The following is a 25,254-nucleotide window of genomic DNA, read 5'->3' on the forward strand; positions in this document are numbered from 1 at the left end:
CATTGTCTATCTGCCCAGCGCAGTCCACTATTCTTTCACCGCTCTTATCAGTTAGCACTTGGGTTACTCTAAATTTTCCCCCTATTTCTTTCCATTTGTACTGTCTACTGACTGAACTTTTTGATTGTATGATCTTTTGACCATTTTACTGACAGCAAAGTATTAGGGGGATTTTTTTGTATCCTTTGGCTGTCATCTGTGGTCAACCAGATTTGTGCAAGTGACATACAATGATTGGGTAAGTGTTGATGAAGAGCTGGTGTTTTAAAAAGGGGTTTTCTGCCAAGGTCAGTGTGGGAACATTGAAGTATCCTAAGAACATGGTGTGTGAGAAGAACTGAGAAACCAGGACCTGCCTGGGAGCAGTGGATATTGGGAAGAGAATTACCCATTTTGCAGGTTTCAGAAGTACAAAAGCCAAACTCGTAATTACTCTTTGGGTTTCATCCAATCAATTTCAGATTTAGATTAACTGCTTTCCCTCACTTTCTCCTCTGGTGTTTTAGGAGGAGGCCAGACAGCTCCAGCAGAAAATGGACTCTTTATCAGGCTTCATAGAGACTTACATGGCAGAGTACAGGCAGCTGAAAAGCAACTTAGGGAACTGGGAGGAAGAGATCAAAGAGTTATTGGAAAAAGGCCAAAATGACAGACAGGTAAGTAATCAAAATAAATATAAATCGTAAGTTTTGGGGTCCATAAAGTATTTGCTCTTCAGCAGAGAACTTTCAATCAAAATTTTAATCACAGATTTTATGACATTATGGCATGTTTATGGTTTGTTCTTTGTTTCTATATGAACATTAAAAATATTGACTAAGCTTATGTCACTCTTAGAAATCCCCACTAGAAGGCACAGAAACATCCCCTGAAGTAGACTAAAAACCTGAACCCGGTCTGTAAATAACTGTTGACCTTCTGAGTCTTAGGTGAAAGGTCCCTAGTAGGCAAATCCTTTATTGCTGTACACAGGACAGATGTAGAACTGAATTTTCAGGCTCTGCATTTTCACGCTCTTGTCTTCCTTTCTGCTTACAGTCATCAGTTCAATTATTGTCTCGTGTTAACCTTGCCAAGCAAAAAGCCCAGCAGGCAGTGACTGCTGGTGATTCTGCTTTCAATGACGTTGAGAATATCCTGAAGAAGCTGAGGGGTGAGTTGCACATGGATATAAACAAGTTGCACATTTCTGATGGGGCTTGGGAGTAGTGGGTAAAATAGTACAACCCTTTGGATTCAGTCCCAAAAGGTATTCATCTCTGCATCTGCTAGAAGATCTGGTAGGAAGACAAAGCTGGTGTAAGCTGCAGAAGTTATACACTGTATGTGGAATTTCACATACTCCCTATTTGGAATCAATTTTACTGTATGTAATAATGGGTGAGAACTTCATTGAAGGACAGGCTAGAAATAGCTATAACGATCATGTAAAAACTTAACAAGATTCAACAAATATAAATCAAGAAAAGAGCTGCTGAACTCTTTACATTCATTAATGTGATGTTTATTTCAGTAAGCTCTTGGATTCTTTAAAAAATTTGGTGTGTGTGTGCGTGTAAGTAAGGGAAAGATAACTTAATTGTATAGATGGAGAAATTTGGTTAAAGCTATGAAGATCACCCAAAGGTGCTTTTTCAAAAGGCAAGTGGACTTTTTTTTTTTGCTTGAAGATGTTTCACTTCTCATCCAAGAAGCTTCTTCCCTTCTTCAGTTGAATGAAGAAGCTTCTTGGATGAGAAGCGAAATGTCTTCACCGAATAACAAAGAAAGTCCAGTTGCCTTATGAAAGAGCACTTCTGGGACAACCATGACCTGGGTGACTGAGAATCTCCATAGATATTGAGCCATGAAGATGTAATAAGAAATCAAGAGTCACATAGGGCAAAGACAGTCCAGCTTGGTTTTTTACAGTTTGCTGGCACATTTTCAAAATCAAGGTTTTACATTTCTTGCCTAGGACAATGTAGCTTGAATATATTCAACTTTCTTTTAAACCATATACATGATTATTATTTTGCATTTTTGTAATATTGTGTATCAATGATTATGCTGACATATTTCCTCAATTATTTTATTCTTACAAGTGTAATTCTGAACACCTCCACAGTTTTCCTCATTTTTGCTTTGTTTTCAAAGGGTTGGGCAGGATTAATATCTTCCTATACATTAAGACTTTTAAAAAAGATTGAGAATGGGAAGAGTTTGGAGGTTAGTCTAGTCAGGACAAAAACTAGACTTTTTCAGTGATGTTAGTTTAACATTTGGAAATTCTCTTCCCAAGAAAACATGTTCCTGTTTTGTTCTCATCTTTTAGTAACCAGTAAAAACATTTTTTTTTATCCCAGCAGGCATTTGAGGCAAAGTTTGTAGTTGAAAATTCTAGATTTAGGAAAGATTTTGTCTCATGAATGAAGGCAAATATACATGTCCCAGGATAATGTTGCAGGATCCAGTCTGGGTTGGTCACCGGGACCAGAGGTTTTGTCTTCTGAGTGTTTGGACATACACTGGAGCTCAGCCTCAGGGAATTTCTCTCAGCCTCAGGGAATTTTCCCTGAGGGCCAGCTCCAGCACGGGTCTGAAAGCTCAGAAGATTGAACCTCTCATCCTGATGACTGACCCAGATTGGATCCTGCAGAATTTTGTCTGCTTCCTAATCAAATGTTTAGAGATGGATTTTGTGGATTAAATTTTAGAGTTGATTGTTTATGGTCACTTTGGCAAGTTGTCCTAAGAATCAGGGGTGAAATGCTACCGGTTAGGGCAGATTCACCGGAAACGGTAGTAAAAAATGCTACTGGTTCACTGAACCCGTAGTAAAAAAAGTAAAAAAAAAAAGTTCTGAAGGTCAGCTAAGCGACACACGATCATCAGAACTTTTTTTTTTACTTTTTAAAGCGTTTTTAACTACCGGTTCCGAAGAACTGGTAGTAAAAAAATGCTTAAAAAGTTTTTTAAAAAAAGTTCCGATGATCGTGCCTTGCTCAGCTGATCTTTGGAACTTTTTTTTCACTTTTTAAGCATTTACTATCGGTTCTCCAGAATTGGTATTTAAAAATGCTTTAAAAAGTTTTTTTAAAAAAAGTTCTGACAATCACGCACCACAGTTGTGATTGTCAGAAACATTTTTTTTTACCTTTTTAAAGCATTTTTTACTATCGGTTCCAGAGAATCGGTAGTTAAAAATGCTTTAAATTTTTTTTAAAAAAAGTTTCCCAAGCTCACGCACCACAACTGACTCCCACCCAGCTATTCTACTTACCTTCCAAAACCTCCTTTGGGCGCATATTACGCATGTGCACGCATAGCATGTGTTTGGTGTGTGCTTGCATGCATGTGTTTGGTGCATGCTTGGCACACGGCGCACACGTGCAGCCAGCAAACCGGTAGTAAACCGGTTCAGATTTCATTGCTGCTAAGAATTCATCGCAGGGTACAAATCAAATTAATGAATATCCAGAGTTAGCGGGTGGGAAATTTTAGCCCTGCGCTCGATATTCAGATTCTAAAGTTGCAACTTCACAACATCTGGCTCCAGTTCTCTGCATGAAGTCCACCGTATTCTATATCTTGTACCATTTTCCTCCTTAATCTACCCAAACTCTTAATCTCGAAGTATTAGAAAGTGATAATTCAACAAAGCTGAGGCACAAAGAAAGTAACTTACTCTGTTCATTTGATTTTTTTAAAAAAAATATCTTTATTTTCTCTACCTTCTGTTTCTAGATTTTAATTTTCAAGCAGGTGACAAGCAAAAGGAAGCCTTGGATGCTATGCAAAGATTACCATTCATCATCAATAAAGTTGCAAGCGCCCGTGAAAAACTGAGGCGTGTAGGAGCAACCCTGGACAAAGCTGTTGATGAAGCAGAGTCAGCCAGGGGAATGTCTGGCGAAGCAAGAAAGATTGCTGGAAACATTGATCAGGTACAGAGGAGTGGACAAGAGTGTTAGGGTTAGCAATCTGGATATGGAAGAACTAGTGAGCTTGAGGATGGATGACAAGTTGATTTCCTTTCATTTGAATTTATATCCTTGAAGGTTTAGATTGAATAGTATGATGTACTTCAAAACTTCAGCAACTATAGGAAGTTCTTTACTTAGCATTTGGATACAACTTCAGATTATTCAGAATCTGTCACAGATACATTCATGTATTCATTCTTACAAGAAACCTATTAGAGGTCAGAATAATTGAGAGCCAATTTGGTCTAGAAGTTAAGGTACCAGGCTAGAGACTGGAAGACCATGAATTCAGGTACCGCCTTAGCCATGAAAGCCAATTGGGTGACTTTGGACCAGTCACTCTCTCTCAACCCAAATCACCTCACAGGTTTGCTGTGGGGAAAGTAGGAGAAAGATGTGTTGAATATGTTCACTATCTTCAGTTATTTGTAAAAAATAATAAAGGTAGGAAACAAATATGTAAACGATCTTCTCACATAGAATAGAATTGTTATTGGCCAACTGTGATTGGACACACAAGGAATTTGTCTTGGTGCATATGCTCTCAATGAACATAAAAGAAAAGATCCATTCATCAAGGTACAACACTTACAACACTTAATGATAGTCATAGGGTACAAATTTAACACTTAATGATACAACACTTAATGATAGTCATAGGCTACAAATAAGCAATCAGGAAATCAGGAATTGTGGATAGACAATTGAAACTGAGAAATATTAGTTTGTCTGAGACTACTGGATATATTTCTGGCAAAATGAGATTTACATCAAAGGCTTCCCATCTCTCATCTGAGTTGCTTACCATTACTGCTATAGCAGCTTTCACCGTACCCATAGATGGGATAGAAGTATTTGGCAGGAACAGGGGTGATCAACTGATCCTTTGTGATTATGTATATCTGATATTGCTCAAAAATGAATATTGATTTGGGTCTGAATCCATAATTAAGGGTACTGTTAATTATCAGCATTGGGGGTAAGATAGAAAAAATACTGAGAGGAAGGAGGTTCCTGTTCTAGTTCACAAAAAATTCATTGGGAGGTATTAGCTCCATCACTTTCTCTCAGTCTAATCTATCTCCCAGGGCTTTAATGGGAAAAAATGAGGAAGGAGCACTATGTATGGAGTCTTGAACTTCTACATAAATGTGGGGTGTAAACCTGAAAAATAAAACAGGTATCTGATAGAATCATTGTTTTTGGGATTTTGGGGGGTCAGTGTCTCAGGTTTGTGGGTTTGCTTGAAAATTGTTATAATTGCTTATTACTTCTGCACCTCAAGCCATCAGATTTGTTTCTTCAAATATCCATCAGAATAACAAATCATATAAGAATGATTTTCTTATATTTTCCCCCCTTGTATTTGCATTTCCAGGAGATAGGAAGGCTGGCCTTGGAAGCAAATCGGACAGCAGATGGTGTGCTTGTCTTGGAGAGTGGGATCATGTCTCTGAAGCAGGAGGTCAAACTTGTGGGGGAAGAATTGCAAGAAAAGGCAAAGGCAATTGATATGGATGCCTCCATGGCTCAAGGGGTAAGTTTCCGACTTTGCCTTTTTTATAATGGGTGCTTTGAAGAAACTTCTGTATCCGTTAGAAAGCTTACTGAGCAGGTTAAGATAATCTAGTACTGATATTTCTCCAGATAACTGAGGCATCCCAGAGAGCCAGAACCAATGCTGTTAGTACTGCGAATGCTGTCCAAGACGTACTCAGATTCCTAGAAGATGTTTCGCGCATAATAGGTAAGAAGCAAAGCAATTTCCATTTATGGCTAAAGTGTAATCTGGTTTCATTAGTGGATGATTCAAGAAAAATCAATTAATCAGGTTAAGTCAATTATAACAGACAACAACAAACATGTTGACCATTGAACACGAGGGCAACAGGAGGGCAAATAATTTTATCATTGTTTGAATTCTTACGATATTTTGTAAAAGTATGAAGGGGATATTCAATGTATATATTTCATTTATTGTATTTGGGCTATTTCACAAAGATAACCCTCTTGAGGTGTCAATGATAGAGAATATATAATGATATTATGCTTGCATTTAATAAAAAGTTGAAATCTTCACTTAAAATTTAAAAGCCAGTTTAGCAAATTTATCGCTCAGATAAATTTTATAAATGACAACCAGCAACTTGAAAGCCTACTGGAAGCCAGTGCACTTCCATGAGGGTGGAGAAGTATAGTTGAGCATCATCAGCATACTGATGATACTTCATCCTGTGCCTTCAGATGACCTCATCCAAGGAGTTTATGTAAATGTTAATCAGGAATGGGGCAGCGGTGAGTTTCACTTATCTTTGCTATTGGTTTGCACATACACTACATCTGCGCATGCGCAGAAGCTTCTGCACATGCACAGATCGTATTTGATGACATCCAGGTGGGTGGAGCGTCCCGCCGCTGCTGCTGCTACTGGTTCTCCCAAACCAGGGCGAACCGGTAGCAACCAACCACTGGAATGGGGTGAGTGCCAAGCCCTGAGGACCTCCACCCTCCATCAACACCAAAACTGATTCCAGAGGAAGGGAGTGAAACCAGTACAAGATAACAATATTCCAATCAACCCATTAAAAAAAAAACCCATACCCAGCCAGGCCCCACATAAATACACATAGAAGCACACATTCCGATAGGGAGACGTTTCCTAAGGATGAGCTCCGCATGAGTCCAAAAGCTTGGGCGACCAAACCTCTGATCCTTGTGACTGACCGAGATGGGATCCTGCGACAAGAGAAAGCCCCCAATTTTTAAATATGGTGTTGGTCCAAAATGATTCTATAATTAATAGTATCAAAAACTACTGAGAGATTAAGGAGAACAAGGATGGATAAACTACTTCTATCCTATGCATCTCATGCAAAAATACAGTGTTTCCCCCAAAATAAGACCCTGTCTTATATTTTTTTGCCACCAAAAAAGGAACCATGTTTTTTTGGGGGGTTGGGGTGGGAGATGTCATCCACTGACTCACCTCACTTGGACGCATTGCCCCTGGCCTCTTTTTCGCTATCAGAGGCCTTCAGGAACTTCTGCGGCTGGCAAGGCTTTCCTGAAAGCCTTTGCAGCCGATAGCAGAGCTCTGGATCGATCCCTAGCTTTGTTATCGGCTACAGAGGCCTTCAGGAAAGCCTTGCCAGCTGCAGCAAAAGAAATGGGCTGAGGTGTGCGAGGCCTGGCTGCAACTGTCCAAAGGTAAGTAGTAGGGCAGCTCCACCACCCCCATCCCCACCCTAATTTAATTTTTACCTGTGCACCCTGGAGTGGGTGGGGTCTTAATTAGGCCTTTTGGGGAGGTAGGGCTTATATTGGGTGCACATGTAAAAATCAAGCTAGGACTTACTTTCAGAGGTCATATTTTCAGAGAAACATGGCGTGATCAATGCTGTCTTAGTCCCATAACCAGATCTTAAATCCTATTGAAAAGTGCTTAGGTTATCTACTTCCTCCAGCTCTCCATCTTCCTCTTGAAGCTCCAACATGACCACTTTCTCAACAACCTTCCTTAAAAGGGGAACATAAATTATCCAAAATGGTCACATCTAGCAACAGATTCTTAAGCAAGGGGTAGATCACTCCCTCTTTAAGCACCAGCTAGACCACTCCCTTTCTCAAGGATATGTTCATCATAAACATTGCCATTTTCCAGAGGAATCTGAGAAAAAAGTGTGCATTGGCTAAAAACTTCAGTGGCTTTGATTCTTGGATTATGAGGCAGCTACTTATGTAACAGTTTGGAATTATGGGTTTAGCAGAACATATTCTTCTGTTACTCTTTTGCTAGGACAACTAGAGGATGTGGATGATCAAAGTGTGAACAAGCTTGAAACTAATCTTGGCAACGCCAGAACAAGAAACAGCCAGTTGAAAAAAATGATGCTGCAACTGGAGGAAACAGCCAGCCGGCAGAAGCTTCGACTCCAGACACTGGATAGTAGCATTACTGAGATCCTTGCAGATATCAAGAACTTGGAGGTGATCCTGGATACTCTTCCTCCAAAATGTTACAATGTACAAGCCATTGAGAGACCTTGAAGACCTTGCTGGGAAAGCAGACTTCCATCAACGCCATTTACCAAGCCATGGACAAACATCAGGGTTAGAGAAATTATTTTGGGGTGAAATGAAGTGGTGCCAGCCTTACATGAAGGGCTGCTTGTGACTCCACTGAACAGGTCCCTTGGAAGGCCTGTTCATCAGGTTGGGAGGGCAATTTTCTTACTCTGCCTTGTGTGGCAACCGCTACCTTTCAGCAGCAGCAGCACAATTTGAAGGGAATATAATTCAAGCCCCTACACTCTTGAAAAAACAAGGGGAGGGGGGAATCTGTTGATATGACAGAAAAGCCAACCCATAAAGAACACAGTGTGGAAGAGGCTGGATAAGTAGGATATGTATTTTCCAATATATAAAATCCTATGTATTTTCCTGGTTTCACCTGAAGGTGCTGTCCCAGATGGTCATCTACTATTGACTCTCCAGTTTATTTAGCCCTCAATTTTCCTTTCTTCCAACTGTGATTCAGTAGAACAAAATAGATATTGCTGCACTCTGCTAAATTTATTCTGCTCTATTATCAAAATGCTAGGCAATGAATAATTTGTTCCAATGCAAAGATGGCTTCCAGGCCTGACATAATTAACTTTTCCACTAAACATTCTAGAAATACCTTTTCTTTCCAAAAACACTTATCCACTTACTACTATCTCTGGTGCAGTGGTGAAATGCACTTACCTTCACTGGGTAAGTGCATGTACCGGTTCAATGTACCCGTTTCAGGAGTGTGAGCGCTCTCTCTCTTCTGGATCAAAAATGGGACATAATGACATCCTGGCAGGTGGGCGAAGCCTCCCGTTGCCGGCGCTACCAGTTTGCGCGAGCCAGATAGATCTGGCCGGATTTCACTGCTGCTCTGGTAGATGTTCAGATAATCATATAGGAGATGGAACATGTATCTATCCATAGACCTAAACCAGTTTTACAATAATTACCTCAGACTAGGGATTCTGGTAACTCTTGTTCTGTTATGGGAAGGAGATCTTAGTGGAATGTTCAGTAAACTGGTGAAAAGACAATCCCCAAACAGGGAAGTGTGGGTCCTTATACACAGGTTACATAAGCTTGTGTAAATAGACCTGCCTTTGATAGATGTGTTTTCTTCATTTTCTTTCATTTACTTTCTCTCCACTTTCTAAATGACAAACTAGAAAGGGAAGAATTTAATAAGGGCAGTGGTCCAAAAGGTGGATTTTTTTGGAGGGCGGTTACCGATATCACCCCAGCCTGGGTGTGGCATTCAGGTCACTTCTTTGTCAATTTAGATATTTCAACCATTGCCCCAAGATTTATTACACACTATGGTTTTATTCTTTCCTGCTGAGGTTCAGAATCAGTTCCTGAAATACAAAGTAGGATCTGCTGAGTTAAATTAAGAAAAAAGGTAGGTTGAAACTGTGGCACATGAAAAATCTTAATAAATGGTTTGCTGAATTAGGATTAATATGAACTAAGCTTATATTTTTGCTTGTTCATATTAATAAAGTTCTCTCTCCCACCAAAACAGCAGTTAGGTGTATCTCAGCAGGAAGTTTCTTCAAAAATATAGTGATCCATCTACTCTCTGAGGCAACCTTAGTTAGAACAAATGATTCAATAAAACCCAACAGGAAGAAATCTTTAATCTTTTTTACTGGTAACCTCATTCAGTTACTTTGGACAGTCTCTGGACAGTCCTTTGCAAACAACTGTATCTTGCTCCATAATGCAAAGTATGTGCTGTACTATTCAGCTACATCAGGGGTGTCACGTTGTCATCACATGATGTATTGTGACTTTGCTAAACCGGGGGGGGGGGGGCATGGCCAGAGCGTGACACATCCAGCCATCCAGTCATGAGTTTGACGCCCCTGAGCTACACCAATCAAATCCATCCCCCAACATTAATTTTTTGGGGTCAGTCATAGTCTCTCAGTCTAGGGGTACAGTGCATGGAAAGTGAAGCATCCAGACCATGGCCTGAGAGTTTGACGCCCCTGAGCTACACCAATCAAATCCATCCCCCCCCATTAATTTTTTGGGGTCAGTTAGTCACGGAGTCTAGAGATACAATACTCCAACAAATTTGTTGTTACAGGAAAAATTGAAATGGAAAGACCATGGTCCTGGAATAAAAGTGAGATATCTCTTTGTTCAATAAAAATATAAATTATGCCATAATACAAAAGTTTAATTTGAGAGATTTTGGGGGAAAACAATACATTTATGATGTGTTGCTTACTAACAGGATTCTGCTTCTACACAAAATAGTGTGTTCAGCCTAGGATATTTGTACAGTTGATATTCTGTCTGGTTTGCATTTAGTTGGTTTTAATCTTTTTTTTAAAGAGAGAAGAAACCTTTTGTCATACTGCAAACAGAAAATATGCCCCCAAATTCCCTAATATCAAAGCAACATTAAAAGCCACCAAAATTTAATTAGCATAATTTTATTTCTTATATCCTTTTAAACATTTTTTCCAATTTCAACATTGTCTTTGTGATTATGACCATTTTAGCAATAATGATCAAACTCCAGCATATTACATCAGTGTAAAACTGACATTTTCAAATCTTTTTTTCCTTTTAACATTTTTTTAAACAAAGCAAAGTTTAGTTTAAAAGGGCAGGTTCAGTAACGACAAAGAATTTTCTTCCTTCCCCGTGTAGCTAAAATCCATATTTTGTGTCAAGGTAAATCAGTCTGATAGTCAATCTCCAACTTGTACCAAAGCAATCCCACTTGCGTGCTCCAAATCAGAGTTTCTCAACCTTGACAACTTTACAAGATCTGGACTTCAGCTCCTGGAAGCCTGGCTGCTGGCTGGGGAATTCTGAGAGTTGAAGTCCACACCTCCAAAGTTGTTAAGGTTGGAAACATTGCTCCAAATGGATGCTACACCTGCTCCCCTCTCCCCCACAAGCATAAGCATAACTGAGAATATGAAGGCAAAGAGTACTGTAGTAAGACTTTATATACATAATCTGTATCACAATGCTACGTTTCTAAGGCATGCTGTCCTAAACTGGATGAAATTGGAAAGGCCCCAATAATCCATCTTTTTTGTTCAGAGAAAGGGAGATATCATCCTGTTTTTTCCTTGTCATGTCCTACTTGTTTGTGTCCAACCAAAATTGTCCTTTACACCTTTTGGGAAGGCTAGGTTTACAGTCACACACACATACAACCACACACACAGAATCACACATGCGCGCACACAGAGTTGACTATGTGATTGGTGGGCGTTGAATCTTGCAGCTTGGCATTAAGACCAATAGTGGATTGCAGCAGGAAGTGAATGAGAAAGTGCTTTAGAAGTTGTAGCTGATATGTCTCACAGGACAGCGGGAGGGCGATTTATCTAGTAATGTAGGCTATCTAAGCCTTCTCTGAGTAGAAAAATTCTTATCAAAGACACTGTCTCTTGTACATCTACCTATGCTAGCAGTGAGTACCCAGGAGTACTCAATACTTTGGATGCTACAGTAAATGATGAGAATGAGCCTCATCAAGACATCTCTGTCCTCAGCTATTCTGTCTGGTTTCTAAGTGCTTGTTTGGATGGCAGCTGCTTCTCATAAGCAAAGTTCACATCTGAGATTGTGCGCACAAGGAATTCAGCAAGACATTGTCATACCTTGTTTGCTCACATTTCACAGGGAAATCCACATGACATTACCAGCCATCTGGTATATTTTTTCCCCTCAGTGCTACTTCTGCCGCCTTCTTACTTTATAAAAAACAACATTTGTGAGAATAAAAGAGTAGCATAATAGCCACAGATGTAAATGCTGATCATGATAGTCCATCTTTTTTAGGGTACGGTTTAGATGCAGGCACTGACATTATTTCTTGCAATGGGCGTTAATTTAGAAACCCATTTCCCCCCCCCCCATCAATCTTAGTACTAAAGTGCTTCCCTGGCTATAGATTTTTTTTTAAAAAAAGAGAGAAACGACATAAATAGAAGAGTATTAAAACACGGTAACACTTCAACTTTTTTTTTGTTTTTTTACAAAAATCCCCGTCTTTCTGGCTGGTTGTTATTTTTTTTTAACCAGTTCTGTCCTTTCTAATTAAATACTTCTAACTTTGCAGTCTGAAACAGGCAAACTCATTTCAATGAATAAACACACAGCACAAAATAAACAGGTTATTATCATTATTTTTTTCATAAAAAGGATCATCACTAAGGTTTCTCCCCATAGCTGAACTGGATCCTCCTGCTCTATATGCTACACTGCCAGTAGTGTGGAAAACTCCAGCTGTTTTCCTAATTGTGAAGCTGCCTTTTGCCACCACTGATATTCTCTAATGATCCTAGTCCCTCTCAGTGTCCATAACATGCACACACTACTAAACAACCGTATTGGTGGACCATTTAATCTACTCCAGCTATTAGGCAGCTTTTTTGTAATTGTTGTTGTGTTTTGGAGGGGGGTTGCTTTTTGTATGGAGGATTAAATGTCTATTTTACAGCATAAACTCGAGCAGCAGTTTCCTGCTGTCAAGGGAAAGAAGACCCATGGAAAACAAGCTGCCAGACTGTAGGACCATGTACAATTGTTGCCTACAAGAAATATACATGTACTTCCTTGACAGAAGAAAATAATAAACTGAAAGAGCCTACAATTATAGAACCAGCCACGGTACACCATGACAAGTAGTTAAACTGCAAATGGGTTTCTGAAGAACATGAAACTCCAGGAACAGACAATTGAGGGCCACATCACTAACTATCATTCAAGAGACCTGTGTCCTGTGGCTCTTTCCCCACTTTTAAGAAATGCTCCTTTAAAAAAAAATGTGAGAGTACAACAGCAACCAAAATAAAAACATGTCATCCTCTCCTTCAGAAACAGATATCTATTTACAATGGGGTGGGGGGAGAGAGAGGAGGAAGAGATGCTAAATACGAAGCAAACTTGCTTTCTGAGCTTTTTCTCCAATAACCTTTTTAAAAAAAAGGTTCCCGTTGCAGAAAAGCATTACAGATGGGCAGTTCTATTTTTCTGCTTCCTCTTGTTTTCTTTGTGTTCACTTCAAAATTCTTCCACCAATGACCTAAAATATCTGGTGGGTGTTTTAGTTTTTAATAAGCTTGCCACCTCATTGTCATGGTAAAGGATGGCAGTTATTTAAAAAAAAAAGCCAATTTGGCGGTGGGGGGTGGTAGTTGAGAAAGCCAATGAGAAACAGTAAGAATAAAGAGCCCCACCGAGATTTATTTAGCCAACAGAGGGAGAGAGGAAGGGAAACAGAAGAGCCATCATCCTGCTTCCCAAACCATGCTGGAAAGGCAGGTGATGTCATTTCCTCTGTTGCATGCTGGGAAGGGCAATCCGAATCTTCTCCCTTTAAGCAATAGTGCCCGATATTCTTTACTCTTTTCCCTCCTAACTGCAAGGGGAGAAGGGTTGCTTGATGGCATATGTACTTGGCTGTTAGCTGTAGGCAGCAATTCCCGGGGCTGGAAAAAAAAAATCAGAGTGGAATAGGCAGATGCAGGCAAGAGGCATTGAAAAAAGAAACAAGAGTGAGAAAGAGAACCATGATGAACAATCATAGGAAGGTGGCGCCACATGGCAGCTTTGCCGCAATGCCAGCAAGAGCTTTAACCGGAGGCATTCAGGTACAGCTGGCTCTTAAGGATGTAATCAATGACTGGCTGAGACAGGTAATCCACCACATGCCCGTCGCCATGCTGAAGGGCCAGTCTGTGAGGAGTGGGGAGAGAAAGAAGAAGGAAGAGAAAGCATTAATCAAGTTACTTTAAAGCCAGACAGGTATCTAGTCCAGGCTGCCCATCCGGTTCTTCCTAGGCTAACTAACTCTGTATAATTTGCTAGCTGGCCCATTTCTTAAGAGACCCATTGGAGAGCAGAAGCAAAAATGGACCTATTTGATGGCAAAGAGCTTCACTTAACGTTGTTGGGAGAAGGGGATTGAGGACTGCAAAGGAGAGGTGGCTAGATGACACCTGTGGGCAGAGTGAGCTTCATCTGTGACAGAATCTATTTCAGATCCTGTACAGTTTTCATCAGTTTCCCACCATACTGTGTAAGGAAATTGGGTCACAGCCTGCAGTAATAATGGTCAGAAGATTCTCCAAGGCCTGCCAAAAAAGGGAATCAGGCTGCATGTACGTCTAGAGCTACAAGCTACCCATCCCTATCCTAGTAGATGATATCCCAAGTGGAATTGCCTAACCCTTGTGGCATAACTCATACGGGGGGAGAATTTTTTTTGCTTAACATTATTAAGAAATAACATATGCAAAGATCAATTACTGTAGCAAATGGAATGTAATTTTTCTCCAACCCACACCTCATGCCAGCTGAAGACAGTAGCCCAGGAGAATTTAAATTGCCTGCTCTTTATGCAACAAATGTGGGCAGAACATCTTTAGTGAAATATAAGCAAGTTAAAACTAATTGAAAGTTCTCTCCTTTGCCAGTCTATTTGACAAAGTTGTAAAATTCTGGATGAACTCAGCTGCAGGTTCCACAATTCGTTTCTTTTCAATTCTGCAGTGCCCTTAAAATAATCATCAGAACTCTAGCGTTATTTTGTATAGCAAATTTCCTGCTACATTTATAGCTTCCACAACAGACAAACAGATGAAGGATGGGAGAAACATCTTTGTAGCTCCAATAAACAGGCCGAATTTATGGATTACCTTCCAAATTTTTCTGCCTGTTCATGTGCCTGTATTTTACTGAATGCACAGGATACAATTGACCACTTTAGGATCTGATGTAATAGATGAATAAAAAGAGTGCTGCCATAAATGTAATCCTCGATTTACGACCACAATTGGGATCCGACTTTCCCGGCTAAGCAAGGAAGTTGTTAAGCAAGTCGCACCCAATTTTATGAACTTCTTTGCCACAGAGGTTAAGCGAATCACTGCAGTTGTTAAAGGAATCAGGCAGCGGTTAAGCAAATCTGACTTCCCCCATTGACTCTGCTTGTTGGAAGCCGGTTGGGAAGGTTGCAAATGGTGATCACACGACCTCTGGGCAGTGCAATTATGATAAACATGTGCCCGCTGCCAAGCGTCCAATTTTTTGATCACATGACCATAGGGATGCGGTGACGGTTGTTAAGTGCGAGGACTAGTTTTAGTTTTTTCAGTGCTGTTTTGACTTTTTTTACTGTCACTAAACGAATGGCTGTACGTCGAGAACTACCTATATTATCAAATACTCTGTCCTTGAATAGGTGGCTTCCTCTTCAACCAAACCAGTTTCTTAACAATTATCTTGCTGCTATTTTGTTCCTTCCCCAGTAAGTCACCTTCCCCATTCATAGCCCATTTCCCCTCACTCACCTGCTTTTAGTGGAACTGACAATTGCCATGGGGTGATTCACATCATCCTTCACAACCAGGATATTGTTCTGCGGAGGAAACATTGCCAGGGATATAAGCATGAATCTTTCCACCTGCTCTCTGAAGCAGGATATTGGCATTTAAGATTTGTAAACTCAATAGAAGGGTCTTTTCAGTTATGGCATCCTTACCTTAGAAGGCCCCCCACCCCCATCCTAATGTTTCTAAGCTCTATCTTTTTAAAAAAAAAGTTAGAGGAAAGTGAAGTTGTTTTTAATCAGTATTTTGAGCAGAAGAGTTGAACTTTTTTACTGAGAGATTATCTTTCATTGTAAATGATTTTAAACTAACCCAATATTTATTGTACTCTTATCGTTTTTAATGAGCTTGTTTTTTAAAAAAAAAATATCAATGAATTGTAAATCTCTGAAAGTGTTGTGTTCCAGCTATCTGGCAGAATTAAAAAAAAAGAGGAAAAGCTACTGCAAAGCAAAACTAATTGTATTCGATTTTCTCTCTCTCTAATTTAGCTCGGATTGAGATTTGGATACGCAAACCAATAGTTAGGGGAATCCAAGTCTCTGTCAGACTCTAGGTTATTCCTACTCTTCTTTTGTTTGCCTTTCAGATATAGCAAAGCCTTCAATTTTTCCGAAACAAAATAATGTGACACTTGCTCACTTCTGTCAGAATCCTTGCATTTTAAAGAAGGGATTGAAAACATATTACTGCAGGTGAAAATCCAAATTAGAGAGACTAAAACGATTAATGACTTTATCTTGAACCTGCTTAGGGCATGTTAGCCCTTCAAGGAAGCCCACAAAAGGAGCACAATTTTGTGAGGTTTTGGAATCTTGCAAGACTGAAAGTATTCCTTCCGTCCTTTTATTCTCCAGAAAACTAGGGAGGGTCCCTGCTAAAACGTTTCCCTTGTACCTTCCTTCTTCTGTAGATGGAAATATCTTTTATATGATGGTTGTCCAGTCTGTAGCCGTCCTTTCTGTCTCCCAAGATAATTTCAACATACTATTAATGGAGAAGGAAACTATTCTTGTCCTTGACTATTTGTAGGAGATGACCAGGTTGAGCCTGAGGGAGGGGTCAAACTCATCATAAGTCACGAGTCCCTTCATGCCTGCAAGAGATCTAAGTCCAGCTCACCTTGAATGCCTCTCTTATCTTCCCTGCATTTTCCTTAATAGTCAGTTGTCCAGATTCTTAAGCTTGTAATAACTCTTTATACTTATTTCAATTGCCTGCATCTCCTGTTTTCCATGACACTTGGCACTATTTCCAGGCAAAGCTCTTCTACTGTCCTGGCTGCAACTTCCTCAGAAACCTAGAAGACAGAATTCTAGTAGGGTTCCTGCCCCCTATGTAGACAAACCTGAAATGGGCAACTGTATTGTAATGGAAGAAGGGATGCAGTAGCTCAGTGGCTAAGATGCTGAGCTTGTCGATCGAAAGTTCAGCAGTTCAAATCCCTAGTGCCGCATAACGGGATGAGCTCCCGTTACTTGTCCCAGCTTCTGCCAACCAAGCAGTTCGAAAGCACATCAAAAATGCAAGTAGAAAAATAGGGACCACCTTTGGTGGGAAGGTAACAGCGTTCCGTGTGCCTTTGGCGTTTAGTCATGCCGGCCACATGACCACGGAGACGTCTTCAGACAGCTCTGGCTCTTTGGTTTTGAAACAGAGATGAGCACTGCCTCCTAGAGTTGGGAGTGATTAGCACATATGCATGAGGGGAACCTTAACCTTTACCTTTTATTGTAATGGAATGTGTGGATGATTTTGGGGTTCTAGGGGAAGAGATGTTGCCTAGGAAACAATCAGACAAGAGAAACTGGAACCCCAGTGAATTAATGCTCAGAGGAAGAAATTTAGGAAGGACCTGCCCTAATTGTTCGAGCAGCTAAGAATGGCAGGAAATTTGTACCTTCAGACTTGCAAGATCATGTTAATGTATCTTTACAATAAAGTAGAATTAGCTTATCTAGTCATGTTTCTGTCTGGTTTACCTGGGAGAGCCGACATGTATGCAACCAGAGAGGTTCAGGAAAACAGGATTGAGTACCAGCCTAAAGTCCATTTATTACTGCAGTTTTAGAGCAATAAAAACAACAAAGCTTACTTTATACTTGCGAAGTACAGAGGAGTGGTTCATGATTCTCTCGGTATCAGCACCATCTCGTGGCACAACAACAATGCCAAAGTCCCCCACTATCACCTCCATCTGTTTAAATTAGAATGAATATCTTTTATGAAAGCATATATTTACAGAAACTTTCTTCAAGGTTGACTTAGCCTTCCATCCTTCCAAGGTCGGTAAAATGAGGACCCAGATTGTTGGGGGCAATAGGCTGACTCTGTAAACTGCTTAGAGAGGGCTGTAAAGCACTGTGAAGCAGTATATAAGTCTAAGTGCTATAGTGCTGCTGCTATTCTAAATCTGAATCAACTTTGGAATTATTGTCTTCCAGTGAAGACATATTCTATGCACTTGGTTATATTGAGATCCATTTTCTTGCTAATCTGTTTTTTTCCCCTTTCCCTATCTCTCAAAGGCTTCCACAGAGTTTTCAAAAGCATAGCACACAGTTTTGGCTGAATCTTGTGAACTGTAGATACTTGCTGGAAAATCAATAAAAAAATAACAGAGTTGGAAGGGACCTTGGTGGTCTTCTTGTCCAACCCTCTGCTCAGGCAGGAAATCCTATACCATTTCAGACAAACGATTGCCCAATCTCTTCTTAAAAACCTCCAGTGTTGGAGCATCCACTATTTATGGATTCATTGTTCTGTCAGGAAATTTCTCCTTAATTCTAGGTTGGATCTCTCCTTGATTAGTTTCCATTCATTTCCTTCTCGTCCTGCTTCCAGGAGAATAGGTTGATCTCCTCTTCTTTATGGTAGCCCTTTATATATTGGAACACTGCTATCATGTCACCCCCAGTTCTTCTTTTCATCAAACTAAACATACCCAATTCCTGCAATTGTTCTTCATGTTTTAGCCTCCAATCATCTTTGTTGTTGTTCTCTGTACTCTTTCTAGAGTTTCAACATCTTTTTTTATATTGTGGCAACCAAAACATGGGTGCAATATTCCAAGTGTGGCCTTACCAAGGCATTATAAAGTGATACTAACTCTTCGTGAACTTGATCCTATCCCTCTGTTAAGTCACTTTTTTCAGTCCCGTTGCAACTTTGAACAGTCACTAAATGAATGGTTGTAAGTCAAGGACTACCTGTACTGTAGGTTTATCTCTGAGAGGCTTCTCAACCTTTGCATTACAGCTCCTGGAATTCTCAACAATAGTTACCCTAATGAGTGAATCTGGGAATTGCAGTCCTCAGATCTTGAGAAAACCCAATTTAAAGGCTGAACCAGCATACAGTATGTGTTCATACAAACATTTAATTAAATCCTTACCAAAATCCTTGTGGGTAAATCATTTTAAAAGAAATTTGGCAAGGGCTGTTTATGTTCTTGATATGGTTGTATGAGTAATCGACTAATAAACTCCTACTACTGAAACAGGAAATTATATTTATTTACATTACAAACAAATGCCTCTACACACTATAAAAATCACCATTGTCCTTTAACTATTGACAGAACTGGAAAAGAAGGGGTCACGAACAGAGAAGGTGGAATAGAGAAAGTAGACTGTCAATCTATGATTCCCCAAGCTATCACAAAGTAAACAAAACTGCTCAGGAAGTATATTTTGCTAAATCAGTATTTACTGTGTGTAAATAGAGAGGGAGGGAGGGAGGGAGGGAGGGAAGGAGGGAGGGAGGGAAGGAAGGAAAGAAGGAAGGAAGGAAGGAAGGAAGGAAGGAAGGAAGGAAGGAAGGAAGGAAGGAAGGAAGGAAGGAAGATCACAGCTTTGACCATCTTCTACTCACATCAGCTTCATTCCAAAGGCCTGGGATACAGAAGGACTCCAGAAGATCGCTTCCACACAGCAGCAAGATTCGAAGCTCTGAAGAAAAGAGATACAGCTACTGAGATGTTCCCCTGGATAACCACTCCCCACTAATCTCTTTGCCTTGATTCAAAGGCTTGAAAAAGGAAGGAGAGAGGAAAATATGGGGCTTTAAAACAGAGTTGTGGTTCCTGTGTTGTGAAAACACTAGAATTGTTACCATATGTCCATCAGTCAGTTTATCTACTTCACTGACTACTAATATTCCTTAAACAATGTCAGTGTTATCTTCATTTTTGGCAATTTTGTGCACCAATGTAATGCATGTGGCGGTGACTTTTCTATGCCTGTGTATAAACACAAAAGCAGAAACAGAATGACAGAGTTGGAAGGGACCTTGGATGTCCACTAATCCAGCCCCCTGCTCAAGCAGGAAATCTATACAATTCCCGACAAATGATTGCCCACTCTCTTCTTAAAAACCTCCAGTGTTGGTGGAGCACCCACAAGTTCTGAAGGCCAGTTGCTTCACTGATTAATTGTTCTGTTATTTGAAATCTGAAATTTCTTAGTTTAGGTTGGTCCTCTCCTTGATTAGTTTCCATCCATTGCTTTTTGTCTTTCCCTCAGGTGCTTTGGAGAATAGTTTGACTCCCTCTTCTTTGTGGCAGCCCCTGAGATATTGGAACACTGCTATCACGTCTCCCCTAGTCCTTCTTTTCATTTAACTAGACACTTCCTGCATCCGTTCTTCATACTCATAAAACTTTTGCTACAGTTGCCTAGTAGAGAGAAAATATTCTTCTGCCTTATGTCTGAAGGTGATTCAGTTTATGAAATGCAGGAAAGTGTTCCAAGAGTTATTCCCATCATGCCATCTTCCACTACCTGTCACTCCACTCTGTAATGGCAGGGCTCAGTAGAATTTCCAGGTAGGTTCCCATAAAGTTATATTCAACATCAAGGGTATAAAATCTTAAAAATGTGGAATCTGCTATGGACTTGCTAGCTTCTGTCGTGTTCCATTCTATGGATTAGCACACACACACAAAATGTATTCCAAAGTGGACTTAGCTGGAAAAGCGGAGTACAAAAAAATATTGATTGGGTAGTTATTTTTGGTAAGTGTACACATTAGGGTAATGTACACATCTGTTAGGGAAGATTACAGTGATAATGAATGTGGGTTTTTAATTGTAAGATTAATTTACAGACTACAATTATAAGTGAAAAGGAGTGTCAATGCACATGAAGCAGATTTAGAATGATTTTTCACACCCTCAACCCATTATTAGGCGCTTGTCAGTCCAAAGATCCAATGCTGGATCTTTGATGTCATATGTACTTTATTATCTGGGAAGCTGCATAGTATACGGCATGACAAATCATTTGGATTCTATCCAAAAAAGGTGGCTTGGAAGGAGACCCATGAATATTGTAAACGACACATTTACAACTCTTCAAAACACCTAAATCTTTTCCTAAAAGTTCACTGTCTTGGAAGAGTTGCAACCATTGTTTAGAAATTACAGACAACTGCTACATTTATAGTCTCTTCATGCTCTAAGGCACTGACTGAAATCAGTTCCAAGTAATGCACAGCTTTTCAAGAGTTTTTGCAGAATTCAATAGTATCTTTGTAGATGGCATCATTCCAGTTTTTCCCATCATGCAATACAGCCCTCATAAACTCCCTGATCTTTGCATATATGTATTGTTTTCCCAACTAATATCAACATCAATTGTGCAATAAAGTAACCACAACTCTTCTGCCGCTTTTATATGGAAGTATGCCCACTTTTGCAAGGGCCTATGGATGATGCTCACTTACCAATCTCTTCATATCTCATCACAGTCCCCAAGTTAGCATTTTCATCTAGAAAGCAAGAAAAGAAAATGCTGAAATTATATTTCACAGGATGACCTCTCTACAAAAATCTGAGCTACTAACTGTAAGGGAAATGAGTGGGAATTAAGAAGACATTCAAGGTGGGCCAGACTTAGATCTATTGTGGGCACACAGGGACTCCTGACTGATGACATGAATCCCTCCCTCAGGCTCAGCCTCCCTCAGGCTCAGCCCAGTCATCTACATCTAGGAAAGAATCTAATTTCAGTCACAGGTCACAAGTTTTAGCTGGCTGCAGACAACCCCTTTTCAACAACATACCCACAAAGGTGAAACGCTCCATTGGGGGACGAACACAGCAAATCCTGCTAAGGCTTTCTCCCACCTTCCCCAAAAGTTTTGCTAAGGAAAGAAGGAAACCAGAGGATAAAACAGAAAAATCTGCATTTAATACAGCTTGGAAGTACTATGGTTTACAAAGGAAACATTATTTTCCCTTCATTCAGTGGCTTTCCTGTACAGTTTAAAATAACATATGTGGGTTGTGATTTGATTACCAGAATTATTTTTAATCCTTGCTTTGACAAAATGTTACTGCTGTTGTCAACATGACACAGAACCTGAATTTGTTTCCGAGAACTACACAGCAGATAAAAACAGGTGGCCTCTTATTCAAATGGAAATCACTAAAATGCAATTTTCCCCTCTGCAGTTTAAGTATATAACAAGAATCCAATTTGACCCATGTGCTTAAAAGTTATACTGAATTCAGCCAAAATTAAAATATTTATTTAACTTAGAGCACCAACTACAGAGTTATTTTGACAATACAATAAAACATACATTTAGAATGAAACTCAGTGACAAAGGTACTTAAAAGGGGAAAAAAATAATTAAAATCAACAATGAAAATAATATGTGGTAAAGAAAGTATAAACCAAAATCCATGACCCTCAACAACCATTTCTAGCTAATGAGCAGATACAGCTATTATTAAACTACTCAGTTTAATTTATTTTGATTTTTTAAAAAAAATATTAGTGTATCATCTTGAGCATGCACATTAAAAAAGTAAAGTAAAACAGAAATAAAAATATATATTTACAAAGTATAAATAGATCCTGTAATGTATCTCAGAATGCCAGACCTGAGGGCTAGTCAATGCAGAGATGCTAGACCAGTGTTGGTGAGCCTATGATGTATATCACAATGCCACAATGTTTTGGGTAACACACAAGTGTTCAACAAAACCCAACTACTATTCTACAAAGCACGTCCTGTTCTTGCATAATTTTCAGAGGCCACAGAGGGTGATGTGTGCTCTTATACACCTTCCAGACCCTCCCAAAGTCACATGATAGGGCCGTGCTCTCACATGATCTCCAGACTTTCTGAAAATGAGTTTTAACCATATTTTATTTTTGTAATTGTTTGATGTTTCGCTGTATACCACTGAGTACCACATGATTGGACTATTTTTTTAAAAAAACAACACTGAATATGTAAAGAATTGTTTCTCTTTTGTTCATGGGGCAGGCACCAGCAAAGTCAAGTTTAGCATTTTCCAAACTTTTGACACACTGAGTCCAAAAGATTTGGCATCACTGTGCTAGACTAAATGGGCTCTTTAGGGCACTTGTGTTACATTTAAAGACAATACCACCTATTGGATGATCAAAAAAGGAAAGGAACTTTTGCCCCCCCCCTTTTTTTTTTCCCTCTCTCCCCAGCAGTTGTTTATATTTGAAACCAATATTTTAATATCCAGTTATCTTTGGATAGTTAGGGTTAGTGGTTTGCATGACAAAAATTATCCTTGCGCCATTAAACCCACTCCAAGCGTGAATCATTGCAGCTGTTCCAGTGAGTTTTTCTCCTGCTTTCTTATGCACTCTCTACCACCTGCGGAAGCCAAGAGTAAACCAGGTGTGCCAGTCAGACGGTGAGAAAGAAGCAGCTGAAAGGATGAGGAATGGCTGAAATGTCTCAACATGCAATTTAGTGGAAGGTTTATAATTAGGGACTGGCAGCTATCCTGAGTACAGGTTATAAAGATGAATGAGAAAATCTGCCTGAAACATTTTGCTTATTTTGGGTGGAACAGGACATGGCTTTCCCCTCCAGATGTCAAAGTGCCAAAAAATCTAACCTGGCCAATTATTTTGGCACCTGAGGCAGGAAACACCATCAAGGGTTGGTTCTCTTCTCTCACCTGGGTTACCACATTTATTACTGTTGTGTTTTCAAGAGCTTCTGTATTTGGCCTTTCTGCTCAACTCTTACCTGCAGTTGGCTTGTTGGAAAGGTTGCTGTTCTGGTAAATAGGTTGTGGGGTCTCATTCTGGGGCTGTCCAATCACTGGGGTCAAAGAAGGTGTGTTCACATTGGACAGGATACAACCAGTAACTCGCTGGAAGAAATAATAACAGAGCAGAATAACAGAATTGGACTGGACTCTGGAGGTCTTCTAGTCCAGCAAAGCTGGCTGAGGAATTCTGGGTGTTGAAGTCTTAAAGCCAGAGTAAAGTTGCCAAGGTTGGAGACCCCTGTTCTAGTCCAAACCCCAGCTCAAGCAGAAAACCTTATATCATTTCAGACAAGCGGCTAGTCAAAGTTAATTTGTGTTTTCATTTGCTTGGTTCATAGGTATCTACTGAAAAAGGGGGGGAAAATAGGCTTTTGCCTTGGTTTTACAAACTGCCCTTACCCAATTTTACTTCCCTATTGGCAGTTCTGGGCCGCATCTTTCTCCATTTTGTTCCTCTACCCTCTGTCAGCAGAACAGTGTGAATATAGTACTCCTGTGTTCAGATCAGACCATAGCAAGTTGTTTAGGAAAAGTACTATCATAGTTCTAAACATGACTGAAGTTTTCTGTGTACTCCTCTCAACTATCAAGAAAGATAAGGCGATAAATGGCTATTAATCTCAATGGCTATATACTATCACCAGGCAATAAGTTTGTCAACATCTGTAGCTGGGAACCCTTTGCTGAAAGTGGCCTCATATCTATGGCACAGGTTCCAGAGTTCACGGGCTTCTACCTGGGAATGAAACAAAAAAGCACCCCTAAAAGTAATCCTTTAGACAGATTTGACAAGGGATCCCTGAGGCTGTTAAAGAGAGAGTTAGGGGAGATGAAATCTGTCCAGATCTATCTGGCTCGCGCGTCTGGTAGGGTTGGCGGTGGGAGGCTCCGCCTCAGTGGTGAAATCCAAATTTTTTTACTGCCGGTTCTGTGGGCGTGGCTTAGTGGGCATGATGTGGCCTGGTGGGCATGGCAGGGGAAGGATACTGCAAAACTCCATTCCCACCCCACTCCAGGGGAAGGATACTGCAAAATCGGGAGAAGGGCGGTATAAAAATTGAATAAAATAAAATAAAATAAATAAATAAAATCCCTATTCCCTCCCCACTCCTGGGGAAAGGATATTGCAAAATCTCCATTCCAACCCCACTCTGGGGCCAGCCATAGGTAGCATCTGCTGATTCTCCAAACTGCTCAAAATTTCCACTACCGGTTCTCCAGAACCTGTTGGATTTCACCTCTCCTCTGCCCACCTGCTGGGACGTCATCACGTCCCATTTTTGACCCTCTGTGCATGTGCAGAAGCGGCGTGTACTCTCACATTTCCAATCCAGTAGCAAAAGTAAGTGCACTTTACCCCTCCTCTGGTGGTCATTTTGACCCATGTGCAGCTATACTGAACGTGTAACTTTTTCATTCCAAGCTATGACAGTGGTAGCGATGTCAACGTTCATGAGTACAGGCTTAGAAAGATGCCTAGTTCAGTCCAGACCTATGGAAGCAGAGGAAGCTTGCAAGCAAAATCAACATGCTCTAAATACTGAGAGGAAGCATTGAACCTGGCTTGGGACAGGAGTGTTGACTTAACTAAGCCGTTTTTGCAAGGAATCACAGGATACTAGGCAAGAAGTGGGTTAGGGGGTTTGATATCTCCAAATTACAGATGAGTTAGCATAGTTGTTTGAAAGGGATTATGTCTGGATTTACACCTGACTACAATAACCATTTTTACTAATCAGATTATTTTCTGATTGTCTTTATTCCTTGTTAATTTTTGCCTATCCTTTGCTCAATACCTCTTTGCTATTGGAATTGAAAT

At 40.1% G+C, this 25,254-nt stretch overlaps 2 protein-coding genes across 2 annotated transcripts in view; one reads left to right on the plus strand and one right to left on the minus strand.

Moving 5' to 3' along the window:
* LAMC2 (laminin subunit gamma 2) overlaps window positions 1-10,434 on the plus strand; it is a 63,171-nt gene extending 52,737 nt beyond the window's left edge. Inside the window, exons 18-23 of the mRNA XM_058176275.1 lie at window positions 507-656; window positions 1,039-1,153; window positions 3,727-3,926; window positions 5,344-5,502; window positions 5,613-5,712; window positions 7,762-10,434. Coding sequence (XP_058032258.1) covers window positions 507-656; window positions 1,039-1,153; window positions 3,727-3,926; window positions 5,344-5,502; window positions 5,613-5,712; window positions 7,762-8,012 — 975 coding nt within the window. The 3' untranslated portion in view covers window positions 8,013-10,434. The remainder of the gene's footprint in view (window positions 1-506; window positions 657-1,038; window positions 1,154-3,726; window positions 3,927-5,343; window positions 5,503-5,612; window positions 5,713-7,761) is intronic.
* A 239-nt stretch (window positions 10,435-10,673) lies between these two features.
* Window positions 10,674-25,254, minus strand: part of NMNAT2 (nicotinamide nucleotide adenylyltransferase 2) — an 86,468-nt gene continuing 71,887 nt past the window's right edge. Inside the window, exons 5-11 of the mRNA XM_058176276.1 lie at window positions 23,411-23,537; window positions 21,449-21,529; window positions 21,110-21,154; window positions 19,259-19,335; window positions 17,481-17,582; window positions 15,347-15,414; window positions 10,674-13,730 (exon numbers count right to left, since the gene is read on the minus strand). Of these exons, the coding sequence (XP_058032259.1) occupies window positions 13,628-13,730; window positions 15,347-15,414; window positions 17,481-17,582; window positions 19,259-19,335; window positions 21,110-21,154; window positions 21,449-21,529; window positions 23,411-23,537 (603 nt within the window). The 3' untranslated portion in view covers window positions 10,674-13,627. The remainder of the gene's footprint in view (window positions 13,731-15,346; window positions 15,415-17,480; window positions 17,583-19,258; window positions 19,336-21,109; window positions 21,155-21,448; window positions 21,530-23,410; window positions 23,538-25,254) is intronic.

Source organism: Ahaetulla prasina, chromosome 3, assembly GCF_028640845.1.
Source record: "Ahaetulla prasina isolate Xishuangbanna chromosome 3, ASM2864084v1, whole genome shotgun sequence".
NCBI lineage: Eukaryota > Metazoa > Chordata > Lepidosauria > Squamata > Colubridae > Ahaetulla > Ahaetulla prasina.